This window comes from Rutidosis leptorrhynchoides, chromosome 3, assembly GCF_046630445.1.
Source record: "Rutidosis leptorrhynchoides isolate AG116_Rl617_1_P2 chromosome 3, CSIRO_AGI_Rlap_v1, whole genome shotgun sequence".
NCBI lineage: Eukaryota > Viridiplantae > Streptophyta > Magnoliopsida > Asterales > Asteraceae > Rutidosis > Rutidosis leptorrhynchoides.
In genome coordinates this window covers 585,551,938-585,565,440 of record NC_092335.1, presented here as the reverse complement: position 1 = coordinate 585,565,440, position 13,503 = coordinate 585,551,938, and the positions used below count along the sequence as shown (strand labels likewise).

The following is a 13,503-nucleotide window of genomic DNA, read 5'->3' as shown; positions in this document are numbered from 1 at the left end:
AATCCGCGTTCAAACCTTTCACGGATCTTAGAAACACCTCAATCGAGAGGATGATCCAACTACACGTATCTGTGTCAGATCCTTTAGCATTGTTATTACCGAAAATAACTTTGCAATCCCTTTCTAAATTAGCCAATTTTGTCACAACTCCAATAAGTAAACTTCGAATTTTTACTCGGATTAGCTTATTATAACCCTGATATATAAGTTGTCTTGCGTCATCGATATCGGGAAACCATTTATATCTCACCACATTAGCAGTAAATCTATCAACAACTCCGTTAATCTTTGACTTTTCGAAAAGTAACTATATTAAGTGAAACCCTATCATTCACTCATTTACATCTTATAACGAGAATTACTATACCAACTACCGGGATTTAGCAAACAGTATTTTGAAATCTCGCAGCATGTCTACATCAACAGTTATATGTAAACATATAACATTTATCTCTTAGAATTATGATCTTCAATTCTGAAATTCTGAAAAGCACCCAGTCTACAAATCAATACCACAAATTCTGAAAAAGCTGAATACAACTGCAAAAACTGTACACGACCTTAACCGTCGAAAGTTTGATGATAAAGGATGGAGTATTGGAAACACTCAATAGAAAATTTAGTACCGAAAAGCGGATTATGCGAAACTATGAAGGAAGCCGTGGACAAATCACAAAGAATAAGTCTGACTTCAAAGAATCCAAATGATTCAGTATCTACTGAAGTTATTAACGAATACCTTACTCCTGACTCTAAAATCTTGCAGAATTTTTTTTTCTTCATCAACCTTCGAACTTAGAAATTCCAAAATATCATCATAAATATCTTCGATATTTCTGAGGATATTTTCATAAATATTCTTGTCCGAAATTATCTACCTCTTCGTGTTTTTTGTAATTCATTATATTGGAAACTTCTGTAAAATCTAAATATAAATTATGAATGAATTGTGGAGAAGTGTTGGGAATTGAAGCATGAGTTAGTATAATATAATGGCGCTTGGCCAACGTGATTATATTACAGTAAGTCATGCTGAGTTTCTAATGAAACGTGATGATGGTTCACAGTAGATCATACCATCATCATGTGCCATGTTACATAACTCTTTCATTCTATTTAACTTCTGAACATATCAAGAAAATGTATTCTTAATGGTTCTATCTTCCGTAATGTTGATAAATTTGAAAATCAAAACGTACTATCACGTTCCTTCCTGCTTAGAACATTATAACCAATCGAAACTCTATGTCTACAAATTCTAAATCATTATTCTCTTGATTTAAAGTCAGGAAGAAAAAACAAAAGCATGGAGCTCCAAAATATAAAGGAGGATATAAAACCCAAAAACAACACATAAATTACAAACCGTGTATATCAATGTTTATTGCAACATAAAGACACGGGAGAATTAAAAACACTATAACCCCAAGGGCGAAGTAGAGGAAAGCAGATTCCTCTGGTGGGAGTTGGAAAAGGAGAATGAATGTTGTGATAGTAAGGATGAGGACAAGGATCAGAACTGGATTATGCATTTTTACAATCATTTGAAAGATGGATCGAGAAAGAAAGAATTGGAGTGGTGAAAATAATGGAACGGAAGAAGTTCATTTATAGTGAACATACCAGACAAAGCAATCGAGACAGATAATCGTATTTAATTATAGAGATCTTAAATTTCCTTACTCGCCGAAGAATCAAATCTTTTAGATTTTGAAGATTTTCTTTTAAATCCCTTGAATTCCGGAATTCAACCAAAACAACATCAAAAGTTAAGACGCATCCTGTTTTCTAAATTCAAACATGACTACGTCAAAAGTCAAGAAAAAATTTATTTTCCTCAGTTCACTATTCTGTGATAGCTTCACTCTTACTCTTTATGCGATCGAATTGTTTTATCTATATTACTCAATAGTGATAAAAATCTATTTAACAACTCATATGTGTCATGAAAACATAATTATTGTCAGCCATGACTATCCCAATCAAATTTCGGTACGAAATTTCTTTAACAGGTAGGTACTGTAACGACCCAGAAATTTCCGACCAAATTTGAACTTAATCTTTATATGATTTCTACACGATAATCAAAGTCTGTAAGGTTGAATCTCAAAAAGTTTGAACTATTTCATATATGCAATTACTCTTCGACTGGTTCCGACGATTCACGGACACTTAATAGTAGATAGATATGTGTGTGTGTATATATATAGTAGATAGATATATTATATATTTTAATTGTTAGACTTAATTATGTAAATAATAATAACATATAATAAATATTATTCAGAAAGTATATATACATATAAATAAAGTGTATAGAATATATATTTGGTGATTTCAAAATATTAAGCAAACGACGGTAACGCTTAATTATCATTTGTTAAAAATGTAATGTATACTTTGAGTTTATTTATGTATAATTAATATATATATATAGAGGTATGAAAGTGATATACATGATTTACTATATTATTATTATTATTACCTAGTATTAAACTTAGTACTTTTATTAAAATTATCATTATTGTTATTTTCAATATTATTATGATTATTATCTTTGCTTCAAATGTTATTATTATTATTATGATAATTATTATTAATATTAACAGTATTATTACTTTATTATTATTTTGCAGCGTAATTATTATTACTATATTATATACTAATTATTAATATTATATATATATAAAAACAATTGACAACCGAATCTGATATCATTTGGTGTTTATTTTTTCCTCATCTCCTGCTCATCTTTTTAGATCCTGTCTGATTTTATACGATCTCAATTCCATTATAGAACAAATTATGACAGCTATCACGATCACTTTTTGTTTAATTTTTCTTCATATTTTTGTTTATGTCTAATTTCTGTCTGTAATCAGTTAGACGTCCAATTCAAGTACTGTAATACATTTTTGGATCACTTATAATAGCTACACTATATATCTAATCACTATGTATAATTAGTTGGAGGCAATTCGCTAAAAAAAAAACAGAAAGCGGAAAACCATTACCTCTGTTCCTTCTTATTTTCACAAAAACCTAGAATTCGAATTGTTCTTCAAAATCCAGAAATGCAGTTGTGTTTGGAACCTTGTACTCAAACTATCTGTAAACTGTCAAGTTCCAATTTATCATATCGATTAGTAATTTCAAGAGTCAAACTTTTGGATCAAAAAGTCAAACGAATGGTTCTTGGCAAAATTCGAATTCATTTTAATGATTTAAGTTAAATTGATGATGCATAAAGTTTTCAATAACGATTTGGAACTGATTTCATGTTTTAACTTTGGTCTGAAACCCTCTGGAATTCGAAAATCGATTTAAGATTAATTTTTTTTTTTTTTTACTTATTCGCGAACAACAGATTTTGTTTATATATTTTTTTATTTTTATTTTTACTTAACAAGCATCCATTACAGATCGTTGTAAATGAATTTCAATGTTATTTTACATCTTAAATCGTTGTTTTAATTATGAGTGGGTTCCATGTTGACAAAATATTTCGAGGAAGAAGAAAAAAACAGGAAAACAGATGGAACGGTTTAATTTAATTTAGGATAGAATTAATTCAGAAAAATGAATGCAGCTGGACGGTTAGGGTGTATTGTTTTGAGCGTGAGGTCTTGGGTTCGAGTCCCGGCTCTAGCAGCTTATTCTTTTTAAAGCCCTTAAAGGTAGTTTACATATATTATTATTATTATTATTATTATTATTATTATTATTATTATTATTATTATTATTATTATTATTATTATTATTATTATTATTATTATTATTATTATTATTATTATTATTATTACTACTAAAAAGAGTTACCATTTATTTTTACTAACATAATTTAAATTACAATTAGGATTACTAGTATTATTATTGTTAATACTAATATTATCATCACTAGTATTATTATCAAGTAAAATAGATAATATTTATTATCAACATTTTACCACTATTGTTATTGTTACAACTAAAATATTATCATAATTACCATTAGTAGAAAAATTATTAGTTTCATAGTTATTATAATTGTAAGTATTATATTATTACCACTTTTAATTATTAATATTACTATTATTATCATTATGAGTATTATTATTATTAATACTGATGTTGTTATTATTATTATTATTATTATTATTATTATTATTATTATTATTATTATTATTATTATTATTATTATTATTGTTATTATTATTATTATTATGAATATTACAATTTTTCAGTTATCAGTATTACCCTAACCAAATAAACATTAGTTATATAAGAATATATCTAATACCTATAATCTAACTCTATTATTATTTTTATAATAAGTAAGATATATAAAATAAATATATTTAAGTTAATAATGAAATACATAAAAATAATTAAAATAACAGATATATCATTAATAATAATATATAAATTTGTTCGATTACAAGTATATGTATTAACAAATAAACAAATGATATAGGTTCGTGAATCCGAGGCCAACCCTATACTTGTTCAATGTCGTTCTATGTATTTTTACTACAAAATACGGTAGGTGAGTTTCATTTGCTCCCTTTTTAATTGCTTTTGCAACATATATTTTTGGGCTGAGAATACATGCGCTGCTTTTATGCTTGACGAAATAGACATAAGTACTTAAAATATATTCTACGTTGAGTTGTACCACCTTGCATATCTTCCCTAATAGCTTGGTAACTAATATTTACATGTTAGAAGAACATGTATACGCGAATCCTATTGATAGATCTATCGGGTTTGACAACCCTAACCGGGCTAGTCGCTCTAGTATCGTAAACGGTTGCATAGTACTTCGTTTTTACTACACTTGGTACAGTGTAGGGAGATTTCATAATAAAGGGAATATGCCACATTAATTGTTAAGTATGGTTACCGAAGCGCTCAACAACTTATAGAATACTTTTATACACTTGCGAGTGTACATATATTCATGAAACTGAAATCTTGTGGTCTATTAAAGTTATTGAAATGATTGTTATGATAAACCTATGAACTCACCAACCTTTTGGTTGACACTTTTAAGCATGTTTATTCTCAGGTATGAAAGAAATCTTTCGTTGTGCATTTGCTCATATTACATGGAGTCATTCATGGCATATTTAGGACAGCACCTCGCAATGGGACCAAATGTTGATGACTTCATCCTGGTGAATTATGACGGGTCTCTACATTGCTACAGTAAAATACTATTTGCCTACAGCAAAATACTATTTGCTGCAGTAAAATACTATTTGCTATAGTAAATACTATTTGCTGCAGTAACACACTATTTACTCGTATTCAATCTGTATTCGTACTCGTACAATACCCAGCTTCTAGATGTATTTACTATTGGTATATACCAATAGTAAACACCAATGATCAGCCATGAATGAGTCCACAACATGTGGGAACCATTACTTGTCTTCATGTATGAATTATTATACAAAATAACAAAATGAGGAGCCTTTGTTCCATGATAAAAATCACGCCACCACCATCATTTACTATATCATTTTCATTCCATAATTTCACATACAAATCCTCTCTAACTCCCTACTTCAAGAACACTTTCATTTCCAGAGAAATAAGCTTCAACTTCATCAAAAACTACATCAAGAACATCCAATTTATCTCAGTAACTTTTCTTTCTAATTCAAGGTAATAATCATATTCAAACTTTAATTCAATTTCTATAACTATAACAATCTTAATTCGAGTAGAAATCTTACTTGAACTTATTTTCGTGTCATGATTCTACTTCAAGAACTTTCAAGCCATCCAAGATCCTTTGAAGCTCTAGATCATTTCTTGTCATTTCCAGTAGGTTTACCTACTATATTTGAGGTAGAAATGATGTTCATGACATCATTTGATTCATATATATAAAACTATCTTATTCGAAGATTTAAACTTGTACTCACTAGAACATAGTTTAGTTAATTCTAAACTTGTTCACAAATAAAGTTAATCCTTCTAACTTAACTTTTAAAATGAACTAAACACATGTTCTATATCTATATGATATGCTAACTTAACGATTTAAAACCTGAAAACACGAAGAACACCGTAAAATCAGACATACGCCGTCATAGTGAAACCGAGGGCTGTTTTGGGTTAGATAATTAAAAACTATGATAAACTTTGATTTAAAAGTTGTTCTTCTGGGAAAATGATTTTTCTTATGAACATGAAACTATATCCAAAAATCATGGTTAAACTCAAAGTGAAAGTATGTTTTTCAAAATGATCATCAAGATGTCGTTCTTTCGATGGAAATGACTACCTCTTTCAAAAATGACTTGTAACATGTATTTCCGACTATAAACTTATACTTTTTCTGTTTAGTTTCATAAATTTCAGTTCATTATGAAACCATAGAAACTTGATTCACTCAAAACGGATTTATAACGAAGAAATTATGGGTAAAACAAAATTGGTTAGATTTACTAGTTTAGCTACGGAAATTTTATAACAAATCTATACTAACCATAACTTAACTAACTTATATTGTATTATACATGTAATCTAACATATATTATGTAATCTTTATAGACCATAGACACGTATACAATGTTTTGACATATCATATCGACGTCATCTATATATATTATTTGGAATAACCATAGACACTCTATATGCGGTAATGCTCGAGTTAGCTATACAGGGTTGAGGTTGATTCCAAAATAATATATATACTTTGAGTTGTGATCGAGTCTGAGACTTGTATACACTGGGTCGTGGATTGATTCGATATAATATATATTGATTTATTTCTTTACTACTAACTGTGGACAACTAATTGTGGACTACTAACGTTGGACTGTTAACTTAACAAATTTAAATCGTTAAAACGTAATAAAAATGTTGCTAATATATTTCGATCATACTTTAATATATATGTATATATTTGTTATAGGTTCGTGAATCGACCCGTGGCCAAGTCTAATTCTCGACTAATTGATAATCTGTGAAAGTGAGTTATAGTCCCACTTTTAAAATCTAATATTTTTGGGATGAGAATACATGCAGTTTTATAAATATTTTACAAAATAGACACAAGTACGCGAAACTACATTCTATGGTTGGATTATTAAACCGAATATCGCCCCTTCAAGTCTGGTAACCTAAGAATTAGGGAAATGACCCATAATTGACGCGAATCCTAAAGATAGATCTATGGGCATAACAAACCCCATTCTCGAATTTGGAATGCTTTAGTACTTTGATTTAAATGGTGATTGCGATTGCCAATATTTATGGCATACTTGTGAGTATGCGGGGGATATTCTATATGCATTATGTTAATGTCGGTTACCAGGTGTTCATCATACGAATAATTTTTATACACTTGCGAGTGTATAAATATTTATTAATGAAATCTTGTGGTCTATTATTACAGTTTGATACATATAGGTTAAACCTATAACATACCAACATTTTTGTTGACGTTTTTAAGCATGTTTATTCTCAGGTGATTATTAAGAGCTTCCGCTGTTGCATACTAATTAAGGACAAGATTTGGAGTCAGCATGCTTGTATAATATTGTTTGAAAACTGCATTCGGAAAATAAATTGTTGTAAAATATTATTGTGAACCATTATGTAATGGTCGTCTGTAAACGCTATATTTTTTATTATCAATACTTGATAATCTACGTAATGCTTTTTAAACCTTTAGCGATAAAATAAAGGTTATGGTTTGTTTTAAAAATCGAATGCAGTCTTTGAAAAACGTCTCATATAGAGGTCAAAACCTCGCAACGAAATAAATTAATATGAAACGTTTATAATCGATATGAACGGGACATTTCATCTGGGCCGGCCCTGACTAGTTGTATATAATTCTGGGGAATATTTAAATGAAACCAATTTTTAAATTGAGATTCAAGAGATCAATTAGAGTGCGACACGTAGCACGATAATCACATGTGATTAAAAAAAAAATTAAAAATATTATTTTTTCAAAAAAAAAATTTAATTTTTTTTCGAAAATTTATTTTTTTCAATCACATATGATTGGATTTGACATGCAGTAGATTACATGTGATTCTGCATGCCAATCACATGTGATTCTGCATGTTAAATCCAATCACATGTGATTGATTTTTTTTTTAGTAAAATGACGAATTTCAGTAAGTTTGTGCTAAAACCTTTAAACACCAAGTTTTTGATCAAAACTTGATCAAATCACCGAATTAAAGTCTGAAATTTTGAAAATATCACGAAACGCTAACAAACTTGATCAAATCACCGAATTAAAGTCTGTTTCCGGTTGAATTTTTTTTTTTTGAAAAAACATTTGAATTTTTTTTTTCCAATCACATGCGATTGGATTTGACATATAAAATCACGTGTGATTGTGTTATACAATCACATGTGATTGAGTTTTACAATCACATGTGATTGGATTTGACATGCTAAATTTATAATAAATAAAAAAGTTAAAAAAAAATTTGGAAATTTTTTTTTTAACTTTTTTTTTTCAATCACATGTGATTGTCGCCCTCTTATTGGTTCGTTGGATTTCAAACAAATTATTGGATTCAAGTGATTACAACTCATATAATTGTAGCCAAAGTTTTTTTATTTTTTTTTAAAAAAATATTATTTTTAAAATACATAAATAAGTCGTAGCCAAACTAAATAATCTAAACAAACGATCTCCACAACGGGATAAGAACCCCGTTTAACTAAGATATAAAAGAAGGTCAAAGTTGTAACATGTGAAATCTATCATACCGGCTACATTAAGACACGAATGGCCGAACAAACTAAACAATGAATTTGACGCGGAGAACGCCGATCACCCATCGTAGAAAGAACAACCGCCATCCAAATGCACTGACACCTCAAACACAAAACAAGAGAACGTCGCTTAAAGGAGCAAGGCATTGGATTTGACCAAGACATAAAAGTGTAAAACGGTAGTAAACCGGCGTAATGGTCATCTGCCAGAATCATAAACTTTCGGCTTCCACCACCATGAACCGCCAAGGACCACATAATTCAAACTGAAAAAACCAACCTCCTCCATTGCAACCCACAACCAAAGTGCCAGAGATATAGTCGCCGGCTGGAACTCGAGAAGTGTTGAGTTAATAACCCATTTAATGTCTAATTATGACAAAATATAGTTATTAACACTAAATGTATTTATGTGCAGCCAACAAAAGTTTTTTAAAAGTTCTAAGTATGAAAACATCCTTTTGTGTTGTGTCTTAGTGTTTATTTGTGTTGCATGTACTATCAGCACAAGATAGTCATAAGTTGGATAATTTATACAGATTCGGCAAATGTTTGTTGTAGAACCATTAGAAGACCTTTAGTAGAACTAGCAGAAGTCTCAGCAGCAACATACACTTAGATAGATTATATTTATTCTTCCAGACTCACGTTGTGTGTTAATACTCTGATAAAAAACGATGAAAAATAACTTAATCAAATAGACCAACAAGCACGAGAAACATGGACTCGATCATCATATTAGCAAGTACTCAAGCAAAATTCGTTTCCAAGAGAGCGTGTTTAATTGGAAATTCATAAACTAATAATTATCCTATGTTTAAAGGGGTTTTTATATGATTTTGACTTAAACTAATTTTGTAACAACAAATGCAACAAGTAACGAAATATAGTCAATAACTAAGATGCGACTACTTGCTTAATCCACTTAACGCATTGAATCCTTCTTTACCAATTTAAAGATCAATCTACCATACCAATATCCGATGATCTAGCCTTTGATGAGAGCCCATGTACTTCTGAAGGGAGAGCTTATAGAAGTTCGACCCTTTGTCTCAAGTCAAGCAAAGTCTAAAGACCGTTGAAGATCAAGAATATCAAGATTTGAGTTCTTTATCAACGGCTCATACATAATCAAACACTGTAGTGTATTTTTTATTTTTTTTTGTATGTTATTCAAATAAAGCCATTATAGTTTGCAATCAATGCAAAAGGGAATGGTTTTGCTTCAAAAATAATTCAAAAAATATGTATAAATAGGCAAACTTCAGATATTTTATTATTAGTTATTAATTACATCTATTTGAATAACAATCTTATTATTATATATAATTCTCAATTCAGATAATAAAATAATAATTAATTACAGTTGAAAAAACAATAATTAAAAGTAACAATTACGTTAATTTAATTATAAACTACAAATTAAAAACGAAATTCCACTAATTATAAAATTTAAAATGGCATAAATTAAATACTAGAAAATAAAATTGAAATAAGTTAAAAACTTAAAATTATTCTCGATTGTCATACTCGTTGGCATACTTATTTTGAATATTCGCAATAACTTTCATCACCAAATTGTATTATTCTCTTGGGCTATAAGTTTTAATCTCTCCAACATTGTACATGTTGTGGTTTTCTTCGATATTTGTTGCATAGTAATTGTTGTAGCATTTTCCGATTCGATCATCGATCGCCGGGTTTCCTCTGAAACAAAACGAGATGTCGCGTCCAACGAACCCGAGTTCTTTTAACTATTGGAACTTTCATGACCTCATGGTAGGCGGATACAGTCCCCTCGGAATAAAGACTCCAAATTAGTAGGAGTCAGGTTCGGTGTCGGGCTCGGGCTTGGATCATGCAAATTGATCGGTTCAGTATCAAGTTGTCTTCTTTTGTTATCCACGACATCTTCAAAAGTTAAAAAATGGGGACACTTGTTTAGAACACGTCATGCTTTTTCGTAAGTGAATACCCTATTGATTTTTAAGCCCTTTCGTGCATAACCACGTCCGGCGTTCCACGTGGCCATTGTTTTGCAAGCTTATTGTAAACCAATATGAATATCTTGATATCTTTCGACGTCTTACTCCATTTCACAGTCAATTGATCGGGTCGTCAATGGTTGTTTACTTGTGAATTGTATTAATGTCAGATGGGGACCCAAAAAGAACAACTTGTTTGAGAGTTTCTGATCACGTTGTTTTAAGTAGCGCAATGACCAACATTCTACCAAAATATTGTTTTCCTCGTCGAACCACACAACTTTCACCCTTTTTTCCTTTTTTACGATTGGAATTGGGTTGGGTTTCTTCTACTTCTTTGGGTTCGGGTTAAGTGTCTTCAACCTCATCGGGCTCAAACGGTAAATGCTTGTGTTCAAATATTCTATTTTCTCACAGATAGAGCATGAGACAAACTTGGCGGTGGCAAGAAGTGGGGCTAGTATTGCCTTCAAATATTGACGCCTCCTTTTCTGTGATTTTTAATAGACCGTTACTAGTAGTGTTTAAAGATTAATAACCAAAGATTCTTTAACCTAGCGATTTCGAGAAGTCTATCCGATTTTGAAGTTAATGGTTATAGTTCTACGTAGAACATTATTACGTGTAAAATAAGGTGCATAAATTTTTGGTTATAAAATAAACTTATGTTTAAAACAGGAGAAAAGGTAAATATAGGAGCACAATTATTGTTTTAGTCAGTGTCGTACATTTCTTATTGAAGTAGATGTAATAATGATAAAATAATTTGGTTTTTTGTTGGGGGTAAATTTATGGGTGATGATATGTACATAACCACTTTTTACACATACACATTCAAATATGCTTTACAGTGTTGTATTGTATAATACTGTAAAGCATATTTGATTGTGTACGTATAAAAAGTGGTTGTGGACTTATCACTTTCCTAAATTTATTGGTCAAAAATGACAATTTTTCAGTAAATAAGGGGTGACACATGTAATTAAGTGATTCATATAAATCAACTGAAAAATCTAATGGAAAAAAAAAACAAACACCGGTCATATCAAAATCTAACCCCATTTAATACTCATTGTTTTGCCCCCTACGAAGCTTCCACGAACCTCCCTCTCCCTTCTCCCTTTTAAACACCACCTTCCTCACTCCTTCTCCACTCTCATCCCTAATTCCCATTCCCATTCCCATTCCCAAATTCCATTCCCATCATGAAACTATCTCCCAAACACCTTTTCCGGTCCAAAAAATCACGGTCCCTTTCAAAATCAACTCCTTCGTTTAACTCCTACACCACGTCATCCGACTCACCTGAATCCAGCCTCGGCCACGTCAGCACCAAATCAACCGGCATCATCACTCCAACAAGCGTCCTCGGTCCAACAGATTCCAGAAATTCGCACTCGCACTCCCGCGAAATCGAAACCTCTTCAGATGAGTGGTCTGAAATCTCAACAAACGTACAGTTTGAATTAATTCAAGCGTTTAAATTCATCGACACAGACGGTGACGGAAAAATTACTCGCGAGCAACTGGAAAACCTTTTAAGCCGAATATCCGGATCCGGATCCGGTGATGTGTTGAGTGTTATGTTGAGTGAAATTGATAAAGATGGAGATGGAGTGATTACGCTTGAGGAATTTGGAGCGATTAGTTCAGTGTTTGGATCGCCTGCATGTGATACGGAGCTCCGAGAAGTATTTGATTTTTTTGATACGGATCATGACGGAAAGATAACCGCGGATGAATTGTTTGAGGTGTTTAAATCGTTTGGTGACGGAAAGTGTACGTTAGATGAATGTACTAAAATGATTAGTAACGTGGATAAAAATGGAGATGGGTTTGTCTGTTTTGAGGACTTTACAATTATGATGCACCAGCAGCAACAAAGATAAAAGAATATTTATATTGTATTTTATTGTTGGATCATTTGGAAGTTATTTTTAATTACCGTACGATGATGGTAGTAATAGATCAACGGTTGCACATAAGTAATGTGTGCTGCTGTTTTTTAGTACGTTTGTTTTTCCGTTGGGTGCGGTTTTTCTGTTTATACGGGGTAATATTTATTTATTTATTTATTTTATGTTTTTATTGTCGTAACATGCGTGCCACTATTCAGTTGTGTAATTGGTATTTGGAATTACTCCGTCAATCCCTTAAAAACACTTGTTAATTTACTATAATTGTCTTTTCATTGTTAATTGTTACAGTAATATAAGTATTAAGTAATAATTAATTAAAAGTAGGGGATGGCACGTAAATATGGACTCAGCTCTCATCCACAATTTTCAACTCGATCACCAAGAAAGATAGAAGGAATTACTTTTCTATTCAGAATTAACTAGTGTTCGAGCCTCGCTTCGCGGCGGGGTTCGGTTTTCAATGTATTTTATTGCATTTAGTTTGTAAAATCATTTTGTGGTTAACGATGATGTCGTTGAAGCGCAACTCGAGGCGAACTAAAAGGTATAATCCGTGAAAGATTTAAATGTTATTTTAAATTAACAATATATGTGCATCTCCGCATTTCGCTATGGAATTGTCGACTTTTAAAACTTTAACGGAGAATTAACGTGTATGAAAAGTACTCCAAATATTTAGCGCTTTTTAAAAAGCGTCCGTTTTGCGTGTAGCTAGTGAAATTGTGTTCCTAAAATTATTTTGAGTTTAACGATGGTGGCGGAAAAATTTAACGAAAAATTTAACTCGTTGCGAACGCGAAGACATGGCCCGTTGAATATTTGGGTGGAGTTTGTTTAAGAATTTTTTTTTATGAGAATGAGTA

The 13,503-nt window shown here is 30.9% G+C and overlaps 1 protein-coding gene across 1 annotated transcript; it reads left to right on the top strand.

Moving 5' to 3' along the window:
• The first annotated feature begins 11,866 nt into the window (after nt 1-11,866).
• LOC139898727 (probable calcium-binding protein CML36) lies at nt 11,867-12,832 on the top strand. The gene has a single exon (XM_071881496.1). The coding sequence runs from the start codon at nt 11,927-11,929 to the stop codon at nt 12,608-12,610; it is 684 nt and encodes a 227-aa protein (XP_071737597.1). The 5' UTR covers nt 11,867-11,926; the 3' UTR covers nt 12,611-12,832.
• Nucleotides 12,833-13,503: the final 671 nt, after the last annotated feature.